Source organism: Melospiza melodia, chromosome 2 (assembly GCF_035770615.1).
Source record: "Melospiza melodia melodia isolate bMelMel2 chromosome 2, bMelMel2.pri, whole genome shotgun sequence".
Lineage (NCBI taxonomy): Eukaryota > Metazoa > Chordata > Aves > Passeriformes > Passerellidae > Melospiza > Melospiza melodia.
The window spans coordinates 123,703,035-123,724,965 of record NC_086195.1 but is presented as its reverse complement, the minus strand read 5'-3'; the positions used below and the strand labels follow the sequence as shown (position 1 = coordinate 123,724,965).

The following is a 21,931-nucleotide window of genomic DNA, read 5'->3' as shown; positions in this document are numbered from 1 at the left end:
TGCACAAACTGGTTCCAATACTTTCTGTCCCTTAATCATGAGACTGAACTCTTGCTGTTACTTGAGTCTTTCAGGCAGATTTCATGCCCTCTTGTAAAGAGAAAAAACACAAAGTAAAGATCATTTTAGGCCCCAAATGTAGCAGAAGGCTTCTGTTGATCTGTCCTGTTTATTTGAGTGATTTCTCCGCCTTCCCACACTAAATAATGCTGCTCTATAGTGGAAGTTTTGGTCTCTCTGTGGTGTTAGACAAGATCTTTTTGTGGAAAAACCCACAGATATGCACCATGCTCTCTGGCCACCTCTGTTAACTCCTGTACTGGTTTTTCTCACCATATCTTGTAAGTAGATGCTTGGAAACACAGAGACTTAGCCTGAAACCTTCTGACCATGGCATCTTCCAGTGGCGAAGGAACTTTCTGTGATACCACAGACTCTCCTTCTGTGGTTACTCCAGCTAGAAGATCCTCTGCTAACCTTCCCACTTTCCCTCATAGTTTCCAATGCCGCATTCCCACTTTACTTGCACTGCTACATTTTTTTGGGGGGAAGCACATGCTGAACCAAGCAGGGGAACAAGCTGGATTATATTATGGTTTTTTTAAAGAGCATTTTGAGGTGTCTCAGTGCAGAGCCAGGTAGAGCTGTACTCTGTAGGAGGACACAATATAAGAAAATAAAGGAAGTATAGCAAGTAATTTTACCCCTTAAGGAGTTGCAGCTGAGCCAATTACTAAAGATTAGGAACAGGCCTGATTTTAAGAGGCCACACCTGTAGCCAATAAGAAGATTGGTGGGTTGAGGGAACTGGAGTCAGTTGGCTGCTGTGAGGACAAGAGTCAGTGCCTATAGGAGCTGCCTACAAGAAACATCAAGGAGGTATGAAACTCTAGCAATATGGAACCCTTGCAATGCAATGACAATAGAACTCTTGTACTATAATGACAACTAATGGTGACCCTGACATGGTTTGGGAGAAAGGACTCAAATACTTAACTATATGACCCCTGTGGATTTGGGAAACAGAACTTGACTATATGACCCCATGCATTTGGGAATGGAAAAAGAATAAAGTATCGACCAATGTGATCCTGTGGTGATTCAGCAAAGAAGACTTAAACTTTAAGCAATGTGGTCCCATGGTGATCTGGGTAGAGAACTGAAAGAGGAAAAGCAACAAAACTGAAAGAGGAAGGAGAGCGTTTGCTAAACCAACTGTAGGAACTGGGAAAAAAATAGTTCTATTATTTGGTACAATGTGTTTATTGATTGGTAAAATATATCAATTGCAACTATTACTGTTTGTTAAATATGAGTATAAAAGATTTTGAAGATAAGTACTTTGTAAACTGAGAAAAGCTGCAAAACTGAATCAACACTCAGAAATATATATATTCGTACTATAATATGTTGTTTGAACATTTGTATAACTCTTAATTCTAAATGAAATATATGAATGTGTCATAATGTTAATTTATTTGACCATGTCCTTCTAGAAATGCTGCATCTCTGTAATTAAAAGAAAAAGGGGGAATTGTAGGGCGATAGAGTATAAGAAAATAAAGTTAGTATAGCAAGTAATTTTACCCCTTAAGGAGTTGCAGCTGAGCCAATTACTAGAGATTAGGAGCAGGTCTGATTTTAACAGGCCACACCTGTAGCCAATCAGAAGAGTGTTATAAAAGAGTGGATTGGTTGGTTGAGGGGAACTGGAGTCAGTTAGCTGCTGTGAGGACAAGGAAGAGTCAGTGCCTAGAGGAGCTGCCTACAAGAAACATCAAGGAGGTATGAAACTCTAGCAATATGGAACTCTTGCACTGTAATGACAGTAGAACTCGCTCAGCTGAGCCAGCTTTGTCCTGTGCTGTGGTAGCAGAGGTGGGCCCATGCAGGAGGAGAGTTTTAGAGAGATGGAGTGGGTTTTGCTGACAGTGGTGGAGCCATGAGGAGAGTTATCCATGGAACATGCACCACACAGTGAAACGACCAGCTAGATTTGCCACCTATGAATGCTGCTTTGTGAAGGGAAATGAACCTGTCAATGAGCAAAAGAATGGCTTTAGGAGACTGGAAAAAGGCATATTAATTGCTTCAGGAAAAAATTTATCAAAGCTTTCCTTTCTTTTAGAAATCGAGATACATCAAATAGGAGGTGTGGCACTTGGCAATATGGTTTAGGGTTGGTTATAGTGATGTTAGGCTGATGGTTGGACTGGCTGATCTTGGAGATCCCTTCCAGCCTTGATGATTCTGTGATTCTGCCTAATCTTGCACAAGTAAGATATGCAAGCTTTCAGGCAGCACTCTGCAGTAGTACATCATGCAAGGAGAAGGTATGAGGTTTGCCTGAGCCTGCCTACCTGAGCTGCCTTAACCCAGACATCTTTTCACACATTGGCAAGGGAGATTGTGATGTACAGCTTCATCTAGAGCACATCCCTCTAGAAATTAGCATTGGCAGTCCATCTAACCTTCAGACTTGTCTCCGCACAAGAGGCTGAACTGACAAGTGACAAAATCACATTTTTGCTGCAATTTTTAAGAGACAATTTAACCCCATCCCTTTTCCTTTGTCTGATAGTTGTGGAAAGTGACTGATCCTTCAGGAATGTTGTGGTCACTGGGAGTGCTCAGGGCTGCATTCTGCTTGCAGAAAGCAGGGAAACTGAGGCAGCTAGAGTATGACAGATTTCTGTAGCCTAGGTTACAGCTACCACCTTAAGAGGCAGTATCTGTGTGCCCAAAATAAGACAGCTGTCGCCTGGCAGGTTAGACACAGGTAGTGTGTCCTGCTAGTTCTTTCATTTGTCTGTGTGGGTGAAGTTGCTCTATCATAATTTACTAATGTCATGTGTGACCTGCTATACATCTCAGGTCGTCTACACTCTGGCTCCCCATCATGTGCCTGTAGCTATTAACTTCAGTTCTAAAGTGCTGAAGAGCTGTCACAGGCATTTCTGTGACACATATGAGTGTCTCAAAGCCTGGGCCCCAAAGTTGTTCATTTTTAGGATAGACATGTTTGGCTCCTGTTCCTGAAGTGGGCACTCCTCCATCATGGTTGTGGCCATTGCAACCCAGGCTCAACTCACGCAGTTTATGTTCTCTGCTCTCCTGTACCATCCTTTAATAGAAGGCTTAAGGTGATGGAACAAGAATCATCTTCTCCAGTAGAGGAGAGCTGCAAAAATATGCTGTTTATCATACAGGAGAAGGAATTGTGAGGGCAGACCCAGCAGGGATGGCCCAGCCATAACACTTGTCCCCTGCTGGCCATGCCTTAACAGGGTTACAGAAGAGAGGCATGCAGATGGCTCCCACTGCAAGAGCCAGACCTTCACCTTGCTGTGTTGCTACAAAATGGTCTCAAGAGCTCTGGGGAGTTGGTCATTGCAGGGCTGATGGCTGGTGAAGAATGCAGACTTTTTTCCAGGATATGAAGTCTTGCATAGTATTAACTGACCATTCAGATAACGTAAAATCATATTTTAAAATCATTGAAGCATTTAGATAGAAGTGGTTTAATTTACTTTAGAATAAAATATACTGAAAAGTGACAAGAATCCCCAGTGAAACACTAAACCCTCCAGCAGAGGCCTGAGGGTTGTTAAATCATGCCCACAGATGAAGAGGTGCTAGAGCTCCTGCTGGAGTTATAGCTTCACTCTGGAAAGCCACCTGACTCTGGCCTGAAAGGAAAAGAGCTTTGACTGAATGTTGACAACTCAGTGGTTCCCTTCCAGATTCATCTTTCAGACCACCCTAAACTTTTACCAGAGAGTCCTCAGGCTGAATGTCAATAGCTCAAGGACGGCAAATGCCCGAGTTCTGCTGGGCAGTGGCTTCCAAATTATGAAACTGTTTTCCCTGGAACCAATTAGGTGCCCAAGGCCCTGGGTCAGAAAAATATTTAAATGTGTGGAATGCCCATTGGCTGAAACATGCCATGAGTATGCACAGTTCTTAGTGCTGAGAACAGGTTTTTGTCTCTTCCTGGGACTGTTGGATCATGGGCTCAAAATCCAAGGTAGGCAGCTGATCCCAGAGGGGCAGTGGAATAGATAAGGATCCAGGTACTAAAAATAAAGTGGACTCCTTGACCTGCAGATAGAAAACATTTCCTCCCACACACTTGGTACTGCTTTGTTGCTGGGTGAGCCTTATGTGGGGAAAGAGGACACCACTGTCTGCAGGGACAGCAGTGAGAAGGACACAGAAGGAGGGCATCCTTGCAGAGAGCCATGGCTGCCAGTCTGGTGAGTGTGTGGCAGTGTTTTCCCATTAAATCCCTATTAACTCAGTTTAAAAGGATGAGCCCAGGCAAGTGTGTGTTGTAGAGAGACTCCTCGAGATAGCTCAGGTAAGCTGTATGCTTTATAAATTCTGCTTTTAGTGTCTTTTTTTTTTTTTAAGATTCTCCTAACTTAGCAAATAAATCACATTATTTAATATAAGTGAGATTGAGATTTGTTCAAACTAGATAATGCTTGGAAAATCTGGTTTTGATTATTATTTTTCCTCTGTACTTCAAATTATACCTGGGCTATTAATGGCAACATGGAAGTTCCTGCATAATGCAGTTTAAGCTGGGTGCTTTAAACCATTGAAACATAGAGGATCATATTCACCTTTATACAAAGGCACTAAAGTGATAGGAAATAATATTTAAATCCTTTTTCAGACCTAAACATTTTCATTAAAATTATTATAGTATGTGTCTAAGCCAAACTAACCTTGCAAAAAATGGTTTTGTGTATTCAGTACAGAGTATTTACATGGTAACAGATGAAGTGAATGCATCATTTTGCTAGCTATTAAAAATACTTAATAATTCCAGTTGGAGCACTCAGCTGTAAGAGCTGTTTTCCATTTCAGTGAACTTTATGCTGTGGAGAGGAAAGAAATGATTTCTCCACATGGCTGAGCATCAGGTTTCTTTGAGCATGGAAGCAGGCTTGTAAAGGGTAGGTGTTTATGCTTGCTTGTTTCCATCAGGAGTGTTCTCTGACATGCAAATGACCTGCCAGCCGCTAGCAGGCTTTAAGCAGATCTCCTTTAAAACTCCTGCTGCAATCCCATGTCAGCCCAGAGCAGCATGTGCATGGATTAGCTCTGCTTTAGCAGAGCTGTAGTTTCTTTAGTGCTGTGCTGCCACAGCTGGGTGAAAAGCACTGAGTGGCAAAACAGGAAAACTATAAGTTGTTTGTGGATCATAGGCTCTCTTGCCCTTTTCCCTCTCTGAATCCAGCTCCACCAGGGATAATTTCCACTTGAAAGTTGACTTGGAGCAACACTTTCTGAAGTAGTCTTTACAGTTTATATCTGGGAGGTTTTGTCTTGTTTTCTTTAGCAGTGCTCACTGTCTAAAATAGTGAGGATGTTTAAAAAGTGAGGATGTCCCTGAACTTTCAGGTAAGCTGGATGATGCTTTGGGCTCCATGGGCCTAAGGTGATTCACTCAGCCAAAACAACAGACACATTTCATTTTTAAGAATTATTTCATCCCAGCAGGAGAGGTAGTTTGTGGGTAAGAACGAGCAGCCAAGACCAGGACAAGGCAGTATTTATCTAAGCCATCTGATAATAGTTAGCTAAAAGATGCCTGGCAGATGTCATGTTAAAACTGACCAGAGTATAATGGAGTGAAGAAAGAAAAGCCAAAAGGAAGAGCAGGAGGGAGAAGATTTGTGCCCATCTGGAGTTTCCGCCAGGATGGCTGAAAGACTCATTTTTGGGCAGCTACACATGTTCCTGCTTTATGGAGTCTCTGAGGTACAACATAATGTACCTGGGGAGCACAGGGAGCCACTCCCAAGTGCCTACACTCCAGTCACACCTGCACAGCAAGTAGCACTCCTGTCGTGTCACCATTCATCTCTGCAAAAATGACTGAGTGGATGTTTTGAGGGGCAGCATTTCAGCATTTCTGAAAGGAAATCTATCCACGACAGCATTGCATAGTTGAACACCAGTTTCCATAAATAATTAGGAAGGCAAATCTTTGCCTTTTATCTTTGTCACAGTGACTGGAATGCAGCTCACTGCCTTCAGTGGTTACAATTCATGCAGCACTAAAACCACAAGGTATGCTTTTTACATGCCTGATGCACACCCCTCCACCCACCAGCATTGCTCATAAATATCCTTTTTTTTCCCCCAAAGATGCCAGGATCCACTGGCAAAACCTGGACACTCACCAAGTATTTGCTTGAAATAGCAATCTGAAGTTAAAGAGAGGAGCTCTTCACAAAAGACACATCTGACATTTCCAAGGAGTGACTGGTGAACTAAAATATTTGGAAAGTGTCTGTTGTGAGCATGATGGAAGAAGGGGTTAAGAATAATATTTTGTAGGCAGGAAGAAGTTTCAGCAAGGACCTTACTCCACCAAAAAGGGAGATGCTGATAGAAGCCAATCTAAACCAGGTGCTAACATTACCATTGTTAGTAGTTTTTATAATAATACCAATAATCATAACAATAATAATAGCAATAATTAATCAATGTGAGATGGGCTGCCCACAGCAGGGAAGTGAAGATATAATGTGATTGAGGATAAGCCCTAGACCACTCTCATTGTCTTGTGTATGTATGTGAAACTTCCAAAATAACTGGTACCAACAAGAGGAATTTTGGCAATGGCTGCCAGTTTTAATGGAAAAAAAAGAAATCTTTCTTATTTTTGCATGTCTCCACCTATGGTGCCACCACTGGTTGTTCTGAGTACCTACAACACAGCTGGCCAGATGTTCTTCACCCCTTTGGCATTTACCATTACACAGGGGTTGAGAGGAAAACCTTGCAAGAGTTTTATTCCAAATCAGCCTGGCACACCATGGAAATGCACACAGCAGGGTGTTCATGGTGTCTAACCTAACCTGCCCAGGGCACCTGTGCCCCTACTTGAGCTGCCTCTGGCCACCTTCTGGAGGCCTCCACAACTGCAGAAGGACTCATGAAGTATTATTCATGGATTGAGCTAAAGATCTGAGTCAGGAATGAGCAGAAAAGGCTGACACAGTTCAGAAAGGCTGCTGAATAAGAACAAGATAACATTTGGTCAGGACATGTGTCAGAAATTGTACGTCTGCAGCTGATCTTGCCCGGGGCAGAACATCCAGCTTTGTTTTCCTGTGAATCTGTGCTGTTCAGTGAGTCCCATGGTCAGGAGGAGGAAAGCTGGAGGAAATTACTCAGAAACTGAATTTCTCAGGGAGGTGTAACAGCTTAGGGAAAAAAGATAGCGTTGGGAAAATGTGAAGAGCAGCAGAAATTTAAATTTTGAAACTTGCCTGAGGCATCACTTCTGGTAAAACCAAGCTGATACAGCAAGTAGTGGCTTGATGTGGGGTTATTCTTACGTCTCTGTGATGTTCATTTTCACTAGAAGATGGTGCTAATTGAGGAGGGGAGTGTGTATTTTTTTACAAAATTCAATGCCTTTATGATATGACCCTCATGAGAGGCTTTGCAAACCTTGTCCTTGTGCCTGGCACAAACTGTACTGAGCAGAGCTAATGAAGTCACAGGTAAGATTTTTGCATTCACCTCAGCTATTTGCAAGCCGAGTTGGTCTAATATTGTAAATGTAGGGCTACCAACAAGGGGAGAGATGATGAATCTGACTCCATCTTATCAGAAGGCTAATTTATTACTTTTTTATACTATATTATAATAAAGAATACTATACTGAAGAATACAGAAAGGATACTTACTGAATGCTAAAAAGATAATAATAAAAACTCACGATTCTTTCCAAAGTCCGGACACAGCTTGGCCCCGATTGGCCAATGAGTCAAAACAACTCACACCAGAGTCCAATCAAGCAATCACCTGTGGGTAAACCATCTCCAAACATTCCACATGAGCACAACAAAGGAGAAGCAAATGAGATAAGAATTGTTTTCCTTTTCTCTGAGGCCTCTCTTACTGCCTTTCAGCGTCCCAAGAGAAAAACCCTGAGCAAAGGAATTTTTTCAGAGAATGTGAAAGCCACACTCTAGCACAGAGCAATTTGAATGAATTAGAGGATTTATATTGCCTCTCATCACCTTATCCTCTACTGCTGTCTCTATGCCTGTGGAACTATTTTTATGGCCAGATCCTTACCTGTCCTCTTTAAAAACCTTGATGCAAGGGGTCAGATCAGTAGGCACTTCAGTCTGCAGAAGTTTATCTGCTTGTGGCATCAGTCAGTGTCTCATCTCTTAGGCTGCCACTGAAATTGTGCCATCTAAGGTTGTTTGCTGATTGGAGAATGTAACTTAAAGGTTGGCTGTTTAAAACATGGATGGCCTGGGCCATATGGGCAGTTTGGTGACTGTTCAGAGATTGTGCACAATTCTGCAGCCTGACCAGAAGCAGAGGGTTACTATTCAGAGACCTGCAGCGTTACCAGGTAAAGTGTCTCGTATCAAAATCACTGAAACAGGGCTTTGTGTGAAATTATGCGGTGAAGGACCAGGAGAAGGACCACTCCTGTGATGTGCAGGTCCACTGCCAATTGCAATTTCACTGCTAGAAGGGAGACAGTCCTGTCCTCCTTTCGGAGAAGAGGTTCATCTACTGTATCAGAGACATTTGCTCATGCACTGGAGAAACAGGGAAAGGGAAGGAACTATTTACTGAGCTCTGATGTTTGGCACCTGGAGAATGTGTGTATTTTCACCTGGAGTATAAGGCAGGATACTCACACTTTTTACCACCTTGCATCTGGGGCTTGATTCAGAAGCCTTGGAAAATTTTCACTGACTTCAGGGGACTTTGGATCATGTCTGAAAGCTACCCAACAGCCTGGAAGGGCAAAAAGATAAACTGACTCTTTCTGCTGGAGAGATCAAGGAAAACAGTTCAACAGAGATAATTGGGATACTGTGGCATTTAGAGAATTTTGGGGTTTTTTGTTGTTTGGTTGGATTTCAATTCCCCATAGCAACTTACAGTCTAATGCCTGGATTATTTTTGCTGTTACATTTCTCTTCCTGCTTTGCTTTGTAAGGAGGCCAGCCCTTCAGGGCCCATCAGGCGGCTGAAATGGAGCAGCAGGAGCTCCTGCAGAGAAATAAGGTCCATGACCCGGCTGTGAGCCAGGGCTCCTAAGGGCCTGGGCAAGCAGGGAGCACTGGGGCAGGATGAGGTTGCAGAGCTGTCTCAGATGTCCCCAGAGCCACGCTGGGCAGATGCTGCCATGAGGGGCAGGAGGGCACCAGCACTGGGGCAGCAGCACGAGGCAATGGGGTGACCCCTGAGCCCACGGACTCACAGGGGAGTTACAAACCCATGGCAGACCTTGTGGCTGCCCCAGGAGCTTGTGAGCAAATCCCAGGAAAGGCAGAGCCTTGATTTGTTTTAGTCTGGGCCTGGTCCAAAGTTAGTCTTTTATAATCTGGGTTGTGTTCAAGCTGAACTGAGCTTTGCTTTTCCATTTTTGAGAAAGCCCAAAGAGCAGCCTCCCACTGTGAAAGCCCTGTGAGCCAAGCTGCTGATGTGAAACAAGTCTCACATTTGTTTCCTTTCACATCTTTTCATTTAGAAGCACACAGATGCACTTAACACACACTCTAAAAATTCTCAGAAGAGTAGGAAAATCAAGACTTCGACTTTTTAATGATTGCCTCTAGCAGCCTGCTTTATGATCTTGCTTTAGAACTGACAACACACAACTGATCTGCCTTAAAAACAAAATTGAGTTTTCACACCTTGCTACTTTTAAGATAAAATGCCTTTTAATGGCTTTTCTACTAATTAGCTGCCATGATTTCCCAATCTTTTGGTAGAGGCTCTTTTTAATGTATGTCAATATAATCAACAAGGATTACAGTCTTTTATTCAAAGTGTGTTGATAAGGGATAAGCAAACATAGTGGTGCTGCTTTCTCCCCACTAACAGCCACCTCCAGCTGTGCCACTTCAAATATCAGATCTGCTGTGTCACCTGCCTGGGCACTGAGGATGAGGAGAGCACTTGGTAGGGCTGAAGTAGCCTGGGGGATGGAGCAGAAGGTTATTGCTAGAGCCCTGTCACAGAATTCTCTGCTGCTAAAGCACAGTAGAAAGCTCAGTGAAAACCACACAGCTCAATACAGGGGATTGATAAATCTTTCTCAGAGGTGGAGAGTATTGTCCAACTCCCACCACCTCCCTTAGAGCTCTTCTGCTTGAGTGAGGTGAAAATAAACACAATGCTGTAAAGAAAAAAAGCCATCTGAGTATAAATTAAAGGGTCCAAAGCCTCCCTAGCTGTGGTTAGTCTCTAAGCACCTCTGTGATCTAGATGTTGCCAATAGTAACCCCAGGTTTTGTGCTTTCCCCCTGAGAAATGGCTTTGCTCATGCAGTATCAAGCACTGGCTGGGCTAATATCTTTACTGGTTATTGAGGGAATACACACAACATCCATAAGGAGTAACAAATCCTCTGGAACTCACCCTTGGATGCCCATTTTAAAATAAACATTTACAGCCTCAGTTCTTCAGCAGTCCACAAGAGGACCAGCCTAATGCCATAGCCTCAGGATATGTCAGCTTGGATAACACTTAATGTCAGCCCCTTCTTACTCTGCAAGCTGTCTGATTATTCCTAGCTAACACAATTACCTGCATCCATGTTTTCTATGCAATCTCAATACAACACTCAGACATTTCAAACTGATAGTTTAATTAAATTATGGCAATTAGGGTTATTTAAGTTCCAGGAGTATGTGAGGCAAAGATTCTGAGGACAAACACAGCACTTGTGCTTCCAGGGAAGTGGAGAGATTCTGTTCTGTAATAATATGAAGCTTTCAGAGGATTGAATTTCATCAGCATTTGAATTCTCTAGAAATCATGCTTCTTTTTCATATTTCAAGTTGGACATTCCAAGATGGAATCCATCAAGATTACTTGTGGAAACCTGGTCTTACACATGCAAGCAGAACTGGAGATCCAGCTATTCCTCTGTGCTTAAGAAGTATTTTTTGTTTAGGTATCCTCTGTGGAGCCAGCAGTGCCAAGGCAGCATGCAGCCTGGCTGCTTTTGTGCTGCTCCATGTAACCAGCAATGCACATTTTGTGTGCATGTGTGTGTTTGCCCATCAGGAACATTGCTCAGCCTCACTATGGGCTGGACCCATGCACCCAGAGCTGCAGCAGCCTCAGCTGCATCCTAAAGGTCATGAAATTCAGCCAAGTCTAGCGCCCTGACCTTGATGGAGAGCCTTGCTGAGGCACTTTTCCAGCTTTCCAGAGATAAAGACTGTGTCCCAGGATGACTTCCTTTACAAGCCTCATTACCAACTTTCACAATGTCTCATGCAACTTGTGAAGAAGCATCAGGCTACCTCTGTCTTGTATGTTTCATAGGAGAACCGTCCACCCCTTCACTGAATTGTGGCTTATATGGAAATGGAATGATGGTGTCTTGCCAGTTACACTTAAATCACCCCTACCGCCAGACAGGCTTGAAGATAAAGTAAGGAATGAATTTATTCAGGAATCCAAAGATCAGCATTACAATCTCCTTATTTAGAGGCAGCTGTGCATAAAGAAATACAAACTCAGAGCTGCAGACAGATTATTCTGTAATCTGGTTTGTGCTGTTGAAATGCTCTCAGCATGCTTACATACCTTTCAGCTTGAAGCTTGTCTTTAAGCAAGACCTGGTCCGCAGCATGTATTTCATTGAAGGGATGTTTATTAAGGGGTGTGCATGTCCTTGCACACCTCTTTTCTCCCCTGGGCTATTTCACTCCCACACATGCCATTGCCTGAGCTGGGAAGCATTTGTGCCTGCTGGATAGGTGGGCTATTCTACCCAGACAAAATATCTTGGTGCTTACTTTCATGCATGCTGATTGTGAAGGAGAGCTTCTCCTGAAAGGCAGAGTGAGATTCTGCCTCCTTGTATTAATTTTTATGTAATAAAACACCAGCTAATACATGTGAATCATCTAAAAATCATAGTAGATATACACATGTAGTTAATTAGATCTTGACTGTATTGAGACAGGAATTAATGGTAATCTAATTATTTTGGGGTGAAAATGAAATGAATGTGCTTGGCATGAACCAGGCCCATGCAATACCCCAAGATGGCATCCTCTTCCTTCAAAGGTGTCGATGTACTGGATGAGAGACTTCTGGAAAACATTAAAACCAAAAGTAATTTATATTCCATATATCCATGTTGTGTTAACACAATTTTAGTTTTCATCTGGTCACCAAAATCCTGGGTTCACATTAGCCCATGCATCAAGCAATCCCTGTGTGTAATTTTCATATGGGACAGTGATGAAAATCCTCCTTTGCAAAGTTTCAAAACTGATCTCTGACGGCAAAAGCTTTCACTTCTTTAGTGAGTACGGTAGATACCCTTGCAATGGTCACATGAACAGGTGGAATAATCTTGGGTTACTTGATGTTAACATGATCACATCTCTGTGAAAAATGGTTTTGACTTAGAAAATAACTTTTTTTTTTTTTTTTTTGCACAAGCAATGCTGGCTCAACAATGTTATACAGAATATTTTTCCTCAATATGATCCTGGCATTCCTATTTACAGAGCCACCAAGAAAATGGTGGGCAATTTGAGCTGCTGACATGTTTCAAAAGGAGCAGAACTGCTCTAGTCACACTGAAAGATGATGGAAGTAATTTTTCATCATGGCAGCAAAGGTCCCACATGAGACAGTCTTTTCAATTCAGTCATCTAACACAACTGTGCCAGAAAGGATACTTTTAGAGCTGTATTTCTGGGGTCCCCTGGCCTTTCTCTACCACACTTTCTTCTTCTCCTCTTACTCTTCATCCTGCTTCTCCTCATCATCATCATCAATGTCGGCATCAATATCTGTCAGTATTTGATATCTGTTTTTCTTAAAATTTGATTTCCAGAAGGCAAAATTGTCTCCAGCACCCTTCCTGACACAAAAGATCAAGACCAGAGCAGGATCAGAGTCAGAGTCCTCAGGTCTAAGATCCAGTCTTACTTTAGGGTTTGTTGAAATGATATGCAGAACTGAATGGTCTAAATGCATTTCAGCGTGCAAGGCAGAGAAAACAACTTCTCTTTCTTTGTACTTGTTAATCTCTCTTAGTTCTAGACTCCTCAATGCCAGGAGGTCTTTCTTTTCATATTTCTTTAGATTTGGCAACTATTGAATCTGTTCAGGCCCAAGTTAAATTTCAAATGAGAGATGATGCCCATGGCTCATGCAGAGACTCAGAAAAACACCTTCTCAATACGCTCTAGCAAAAGAGCACATTCTTCCTAAAACACAGAAAGTAGCATTGCTGTCTGCTGAGCAGGAGCCAAGTTTAGCATGATCACAGAACAAAGAGAACTGTGAACCTCTCATATCTCTCTCTGCAGGGTTCTGCCCAGAATGTTTAACATTTGTGCCCAACAATTCCATGGCAGATTTGTTTACAGAAGAGTTTTCCAAGGAGTGCTTGGGTTGCGCTCAGCAGCTGCCCTTGCTGCCATGGCTGGGCATACCTGGCGTGTCTGGGTGATTTATGGATTTCAACTGCTCCCTGCAGCCCTCCTGCCTGAGAGACTGGGGCTGCTCCAGCATGGCAAGGAGCCCTGAAACAACAGCTGCCACAGATGGCCACAGCTCCTGCCCTGGTTTGGGTGGCCACAGCTCCTGCCCTGGTTTGGCACACTCTGCCAAAAGTGACGTGACACTTGTGCAGGGCTGGATAGGTGAGGAATACCACAAGGACATTTGTCAATGGCAAAGAGTAATCAAGTGCTCTAGGGAAATAAGGTTAAATGGGGAGGTGAGGGGGATGAGGGGAAGGTGATAAATGACAGATGTTTTGAGGAAACATCGGTTAATCCTTGAGGAGAAAGAAGTGGTGGCAAGGAGGCAACAATTCAAAAGATTACTTTGTAGTTTTCATGGCTTGAGTGGAGAGGAGAGGTTGGAAGACCACACTGCTGATACTGCAGATGTCTGGTGCAGAAGGGAAGCAGGGGAGACATGTGGTGTGCCAGCCATAACATATAAGAGAAAAAGAGGTGGTGGAACATGGAATGAAATGCACAGAAAATTATGGTAACGCTAAGGTGGTCTAGTATTACATTGGATGATGGTTTTCTGAGGTATGCAGACAGGCAGCATCAATAAAAGGTCAGCAAATTCATAGTCAGGATATGTGCAAAAAAAGAATGCAGATTTTGTATGATAAAGGCTGTAATCTCACTGTCCTTCAGTCATACTGAATGGAAATGTATCTTTTTAAAGCATAAAAAGAGAGACACTGTGGGGGTTTTTCCCCAAAAATTTAATATCAGAGAGCTAATTGTGCATTTTGATCAGTGTGTAAAAATGTAGCTGGTCTTGGCTGAAAAGGCCTATGTAGCAGAGACATGTCATGTTTTTGCTCAGCATGATATGGTTTTGATTTCTGTGCTCCAATAACTTAATAGCTGAATATGTCTGTCAAGTCTTTCAAATTAATGCATGTCCATAGAGCTGATAATTCATCTTTGAATTGTTTTTGAAAATTCTGATCAGCCCAAATGGTGTCAGAAGTAGCTAATGTTTAACTCAGGTGCCATAAAGAGCTGTCTTCCCGGTAAATGTCATGTTCTCTGTTAAATTCAACCATAAAATTAATGGCAGTTATAGAATATGTAACTTTTTCAATCCACCAGTGAAATCACTATGAGCTCTCACAAAAGACATCACTGAGACAGATGAAGCATTAATTCAATCATCTTCGGAGGTTTTGATGTCACGGAGGAGAAAATGAGTGACCGAACATAAAAGGAAGCATTTGAGCTTTGCTGTAGTCACGTACAGGATCAGGGTAAGGGGCAGTGGCAGGTGGCAGGTTGGACATTAATCTGAGCACTTGCATCCAGGCTAATCTGGGCTCTACCCTGAAATTCTTCCCATTGTGCTAAATACCCTCAGAAGTACATGGCAGCCCTAGGCTGCACTTCTGTCAGCAAACTCTGGCAAAGATTGAGTTACCTGTTGGTTATGTGGCCAGGGGAAGGATACATTCTGTAACAACAGCAGCTGCTCTTTGTAAACACAACTTTTTAATATTGCTGTGCTTGTTTTAAATCGCACATGATGGCCTTCAGCAGGCTAACCTGAGCTACCAGGCTCACATTAGGGCGTTATCAAAAAAGGGGATTACTGCCCTACTCCACAATGTGCAGGCACAATACAAGGCTTAAACAGTTTTGTGCAAGATTTTGGATTTAGCATCATTTCCAGCTGCATTAAACTAGTTTTTATTTGCATGCTGCTTTGGGAAGTGCCTTTGAAGGTAGTAGAATGTCACAGAATTTTACATCTGAAGTCCTACTTTATATAGCCTAAGAACAGCTTATTGGTTGCAATGTAGTAATGGGTGCAGACATGATGATTGTGAGGTGAAGCACCTCTATTCAAGACCTTGTACCCCTCACTCAGCATGAAACTTGAGTCAGATGTGAGGAAAGAGCTACAGCGGCTAGTCTTGGGAGATTTTGTTGGGAAATGGGCTCCTGACAGAAAGATCCTTTTACTGGCTGTGGAGGTGTGGAAAACTCTGAGTCTGCTGGGGGCTGGGGTTTTTTATGATCTCTGTGTATTTTTCAGATCTTGTTCTTGAGCAATGATCTCTCTCATAGTTTCCCCTACAAGTGGGAAACCTGAGCCCTAGGGAGCTTAATTTGATTTTTTTTCAGAGTGCCTGGCACTTGCACCATCTCTGTCTGACACTGGGACTTACATTTACTTGCCAGGTTGGATAGCATGGATGTGGGTGTCACGTCCAAGGTCACACCATGAATTAATGCCAGACCTGGGATTATTATTATTTATTATGGGCAGGCTGGTGATTACACCTATGCTTAAGGCAATCTACAGTTTCTATTGCAAAAGTCTGCTTTTGTGTTTGTGCAGGCCAAAATAAAACTGCTTAGTGTAAAATTCCTAATCTATACAAGCAGCCTCATACTTGGAGGCAGGCAAAGCAGGCTGGGCTCTTGATTTCTTCATTTTGCTAGTGGCAGTTCTGACTCCTGCTGCTGGGGTCACAGCACTGTACTTCTCTGAGATAAGAGTTACCTCAGGAGAAAATTCCTCTCTTCTAAAAAAAGTCATGAAAGAATTTTTTGCACATATACTCACTGGTGGAGTTAGGTAGAGTGGGGTAAAGGCATTAGGCACAGGGCACCAAAATTCAGGGTTACCGGGTTTGTGTATCTTCTCTGCTTCAAACTCAGGCAATCACTTGGATCCTTTTGTCACTGCAAACCACAAAAGGTTTTATTGTTAAGTGAAGCCTGCTTAGCTTTTTAAGGACTTAACTGTGGTGGATTATGAGGGTAGATTTAGTTTTGGACTGAAGAAGCCTTAGCATGATCCAAAACCAGCAGCTAAAGCACACTGAACGAGTATTTCAGCCAAAATGGGAAAGGGCAGAAATGGGGCCATGAAACAGCTGCTGAGAGCAGTGGCCTTTTGTGTGCTGTGATATTTGCTTGGCATATAAGTGAAGGAGTGAAGAAGAAATTATTTCTGCTTTTCCAGCTTTGTTTGTACTCTGAAAATATATCCAGCGCTCCCTCTGGCTTAAGAGTCACCACTCAGTTTCTCTTCACTCAGGGCACTTCATTTGTCAGTGCTGCGTCATCAGGTCTGCAAAGTGAACCCTAAGGCATGGGGCCATTTAGTAGGCACAGAAAGGCAGCCTGGGGACTGGGTACATCTCCCTCAGTGTAAGTGGGACACAGGATGGAGAGGGAGAGAAATGGAAACTCTTCCTAGGTTTTCCATGTAAAATTTGGTTTTAGAGATTTTGGAGAGAGTTGAGTGTCTGAATTTTCAAACTCAGGCTCATCTGCATCATTTACCCAAATGTGCCATTGCTTGCTAGGGGAAGAACTCCTGCCTGTGCTCTGAGCTCTGACAGCCACCAGGCCCAAGGGGTACAAGCTGTGGAGACTGCGTATGGGACAGAGCACACACTCAAGCACTTGGGATCAGAAACAGCAGGAAATTCACAGAAAGAAAAGAGAAAGAAATGCATCAAGGTCATTAAATATAATTTGCTTCTGTCTCAGAGACTTCCCAACCCAAAACCTGTGGGAATTCAGAAAACTGTTCTGGGATATATATATTCACAAGCACAAACTACTGGCTAGGAGCAAGAAAAGAGGCTAGGTCAACTTAATCTCACCCAACAGAGTGAGTCAGCAGCAAAAGATAGGCACCTCCAGTCCCCATAGAAAGCACACAGAAAACTGGCTTACACCAGATGCCAGCTTTTGATGGCAAAACCTGTGAGAGGCAAAATGCTGATGAGATCATCTGTGTAAAACACACAGGTCATAGGGCTCTGAGTGCTTCAACCTGCTCTCAAGCCTGAGCATATCTTTGCAGCAATGACATCTTCTTGGAGCTTCAGCTCAAAACACAGAGCAGAAGGGGAAATCATGCAGAGAGGAGGCCCTTGGAAATCACCCTGCTTTGCTCTTCATACGAAAGCACCTACATCTCACCTGTGCTCCACAGTCTGGGCACAACAGTGGCAATGAGGACAGCTGCCCACCAGGAGGGAGGTGGGCCTGGGATCCTCCAGGTATTCCCCAGGTGTGGGGAGGGCTGAGTGTGGAGTTTTATGTGCAGGTGTCTAATTTGGAGGGCACTGGTGTGACCTGTGGCTGCGAAGGGCTAGAAGAAGCCAGCAGGCTGATGTCTTGCTAGCACAGCCAAATCCCCTGCTCATACCAGCAAATGCTAATCCCATCTTTCTCTCTGTGAGAACCTGACTTTGAAGGGTTGGCAAAATATTGACTACCAGCACAATGTCCACAGGTGCCCTCTTCCCCTCTGGCTCTGCTGCTAAGTTTCTGGCAGTCAATATCACATGTACAGAGCTCACATTTAAATCCACCAAATTAGATTAAAGGCTCAACAACATCATAACACAGTTTTAATCACTGTACTACCTACCATGAACACAAATATCAGAACAGCAAGGACAGATTCCCATGAATATCTGTTAGTAGAGTTCTTTTAGTAAACACACTACCAGTGCAAGCTGGTTAGATTTTCGTTTGTTTTTGTTTAACCTATCCTGAAAATTTTTGTTCTTCTTGGATGCCCACATTTCTGGCATCTTCTGTGACTTGCAGAGAATGGCAGGGCAAATCCTGATTGCAAGGGATTAGTGGCAAAACCTCTAACCTCACTGCAATAGATAGCTAGTGGCACCTTGGTATGGTTTCCAAGGGAGCTGTGCTTTACAGCTTGCAGCATTTCCTTTCCATTTCTAAAGCACATTTGGACTCAATGATCTTAAAGATCTTTTCCAACCTAAATGATTCTGTGATTGTAAAGCAGCTCTTATTGTACATACACATCTCATTGCCTTGGATTAGGACTGGTTGAAATTCTTTCTTTGTTTCCTGCCTGTGCCTCAGTCATGGAAGCAGCAGGGCTGCCTCTGGGGCTACAGCCCCGTGGAAATGACAAGGGGATCTGTGCCAAGCAAAGCCACCACTGCTGTGGGGTAGAGAGCCTCAGCCCCCATCCCTTTTCAAAAAGGCTATGTCTCTGCTTCTGACAGCATCCACAGGAATACCTCTCCTGTGAGCCTGCCACCCTTCTGTGCCTTGGAAATGCTGGTTCCCGAAGTGTGGGGGCATTCCCCTCCCTGCCTGTCTGAAGGAAGTGGCTCAGCCCTTACCTGCTGCCAGGAGCACAAGATCAAGGCCTGACACAATGATGATGATTTAGCTTTCTGGCAGCATCCTTTTTCAAGGAGTCCTTTCCCTGCTGAGGGTCCTTGAGAGTAAAGTGACACCCAAAATGAAACTGGGACAGTTTAACCAGCAGGACAATGTGGGATAACCAGATTTAGAGAACATTTGTTCTTATCAGAGAGAAAACCAGTAAAGTGTGCACTAGCAGATCTGTAGTCCACCTTCTCAAATTTTTAGATTAAAGTGTTCTGGAAGGCAACATTTACCCTAAGCTGTCCCTGGTTGCTGGATGTGAATACCAGATCCAAAAATGTTCTCCAGTCAGACTGACACCTGGGGATTAGAGATGTCATTAGTGCCCAGAACGTCCTGGACTGGGGCAGGGGACAGCCATCATTTACCCAGGTTGTTTCTTCAACATCAGCCACACCTTTGAATCATGCAAACAAAATTTTGGCTAACATGAAAAGGTTGAGGCTTTCCAGAGCTGTCAAAACATATGTCTTAACTTTCCCCTTTTTGCTGCTTAAACAGCTTTTCATAACTGTTTACTGTTCTGGGAAATGTGAAAGGGCTGTTTACATGGTAGCTAAAGAAATATGAGGCAAAAGGCCATTAGATCTAGGATGAACAATACTTTCCCCAGGAATTCTGTGGTATATTTCTCTTATCTCCCTAACCCAAGTCTCTAGGCCATGATCCTCACCCATGGTGCTTGGAAGCTAGGCATTTCTGCAGGGATAAAAGGAGATGTGTGAAAGTTGTTTTCTGCCAGAGGCTTGAATCAGGCTTTCAAATCATGTTGCTTGGCAGAGGGTGAGGACATGCTGTTGCGAGCTTTTTAATGGTAGGATGAATGCCTCAAATGCCCACTTCTCGTTGGTTTGGAGTTAAAACCATAAAACTTGACTGGGCTCCATGTCAGGCCATAAATCAGTTTGTCATGCCAAAAAGCCTGGCACACAGTTTGTGTCAGCATCCAGCCTCTGCAGCTTGACCTACACTTGTTGTCCAAACTGCTCAGAGACGAGCTGGGAGGTGACACACTCTCCTAAGGACTATTGCTCAATCAGGGCTCTGAAGGCAAGAGGGAGAAGCAGGAGATGAAGGGAATGAAGTGTTCTTCAGGACTGTGGAAGTAATAAATAAATCAGCAAAGGAGTTGAATCCCTCATCAAGTACTGCTGCTTCAGCTAGGGGAAGGAACAACCTGCAACCTCAGTTCAACAGCACAGCACTTCTTCAGACGAGTATGTTGCTGTAGAGAGTCTTTTGCCTGCACAAAGAGTCTGCCTGATGTTATTTCTTCACCAAACCATCTTACAGAGAGCTTTTCCTTTTCCTCCCCTTGAAACAGTTCAACTTTGTACCAAGGACCATGTCTCTGCTACACCCTTCTCTGTAGAAGTACATTGAAATGCAGAGATGGATCCAATATTGGCAAGGAGGTAAGCAGGCAGGCTGTAACCCCACCTCTACACTGAGCCTTGCTTGGACGGGCTTTCCTCCCCAGCCAGCAAGATTGTCCCCATGGGAGTTACTAGAAGAGCTTTTTCCCACCTCAAATATTTTTATTTTTATTTTTTTTCTATGTACCAGTGTTCCCTTCACCCAGCACCACACTTACCTTGCAGCAGGAAGGGTACAACAAGCCCTGAGCAGAAAGTTCACCCCTGAGCTACAGTCCTGTTGCCAGCACAGACTTACTTTGTGATCTCAGGCTCATCTCTAAAGCTGCTGTCCTTTGTAGTGCGGTGGCACTTCCTGAACAAGGAGGTGCAGGGCAAAACTAAGGCAGGACACAAGATACAAACTACACAAACTACCCTGCAACAGGGCTGCACACCTGGGGTGGACAGACGGATGGATGAAGGAGTGTTGGAGTTTGTGACATCCACAGAGCAGTCAGCACTTCTTAAGGTGTTTCTGTCAATCCCAAAGGCCTGACAAATATTCTGATTGATAAATTAGAGTTGCTCATATCTCAGACAAAATACTGAGCCCTGAAATATCACCATCTCCTCGGGGTGCCTTGCAGCACCTCCTGAAGGCACTCCCAAATGCAGCAAAGTGATGGGCTGGCACTGCTCAAGAGCACAACAGCCCTTTCCATCAGGGCCTCATGCAGCTCTAGCTGTGATGCCTTAAAAGGCTGGTGAGCACAGAGATGCTGCAGTCCTTATCTCCTGCCCATGGCTGCTGCTTTGGAGATTTATATTTATAGCTCACCCGCAGCACGGATGCCCAACTGTCTAATTACGAAACACACAGTTTGGGCAATCCAATAAAGAGGCAAGGCTGTCCTGTCCTCTCTCCTTCACAGACTCATGAGCAGAGGCAGCACTGGGCTGCAGCAAGGTAAGATAGTGCCTTGTTTTGATTTTCACCGTCTTTTGAGCCCTTTTCTCCTTTCCACCTGTAATTTTCCATCACTTCTCACTGAGGGCTCTGTGTTGACCTCTTGAGGGAGCACGGCTTTCTCAGGGGAAGAATGGGCTTTAGGCTGTTTGTTCCTCTCTTGCTGCCAGGGCCCACAGAGTCTCTCTTTGTATTCCCAGCCTGCTGTTGGGAACCAGGTGCTAACTAACAGCTGCTCTTTAGTTTCTTCTCTAATAATACACTGTCATGTTTTCATGTTCTCAAGGAACACAACCATATCTAACTATAGACACTTCCCTGGTTTGTATAGCAAACTGAATTGCTTCAGGCAGAAAGCTTTTCATTAGTTTTTGGAGGCTTTTCCCCCTCTATCAGCATTTTCTTCTTTATGTTGCATGTTTGGAAAATGAGTAGATAGTGGGGGAAAAAAAGTGGCCAGGCAGAAGGAACATTTTACTTCTTTTTCCCCTTTCAGATCATTTTCTAGTGGCCATGAAAGAAAAAAAGGAAAATTGCAGGTGATGCTTGCTGATTTCACGTTTTAAACAATTACTTGCTATGGATTACAGCAGCTGAGGGAAAAGGAAAAAGAAAGCAAAACACTGAATCATAACTGTGTGTCAAAGAGGAATTCATCAAAACTAGCCTGTAAAATAGCAGTAGCAATAACTGCCAAATACCAATTATCAGGATATTGTTGTATTAAATTACTTATAACCTCATCTCACGAGAGCATTAACTTTCAAATGAAGCCAATAAAAGAACGCCTCTTAGAAAAATAAGATTATTTGTGCATGGCCATACATTTGTTTACATGCATTTACAGATACATTTTTATTATAAATATTTTTATAACC

General features: G+C 43.4%; 1 protein-coding gene across 7 annotated transcripts in view; it reads left to right on the top strand.

Annotated features, from left to right (window-relative positions):
• The first annotated feature begins 4,233 nt into the window (after positions 1–4,233).
• Positions 4,234–21,931, top strand: part of FHL2 (four and a half LIM domains 2) — a 54,076-nt gene continuing 36,378 nt past the window's right edge. Inside the window, exon 1 of one of the 7 annotated variants that reach the window (XM_063149849.1) lies at positions 4,234–4,256. Coding sequence is in view for 1 of the 7 variants with exons in the window: in XM_063149841.1 (XP_063005911.1) it covers positions 4,242–4,256 (15 nt within the window). In the remaining 6 variants the exon portion in view is untranslated. Of the gene's footprint in view, positions 4,361–4,891; positions 4,965–20,896; positions 21,054–21,931 lie in introns of those variants that run through there. The other 6 variants (XM_063149846.1, XM_063149841.1, XM_063149848.1 and 3 more) reach the window with 6 other exon arrangements.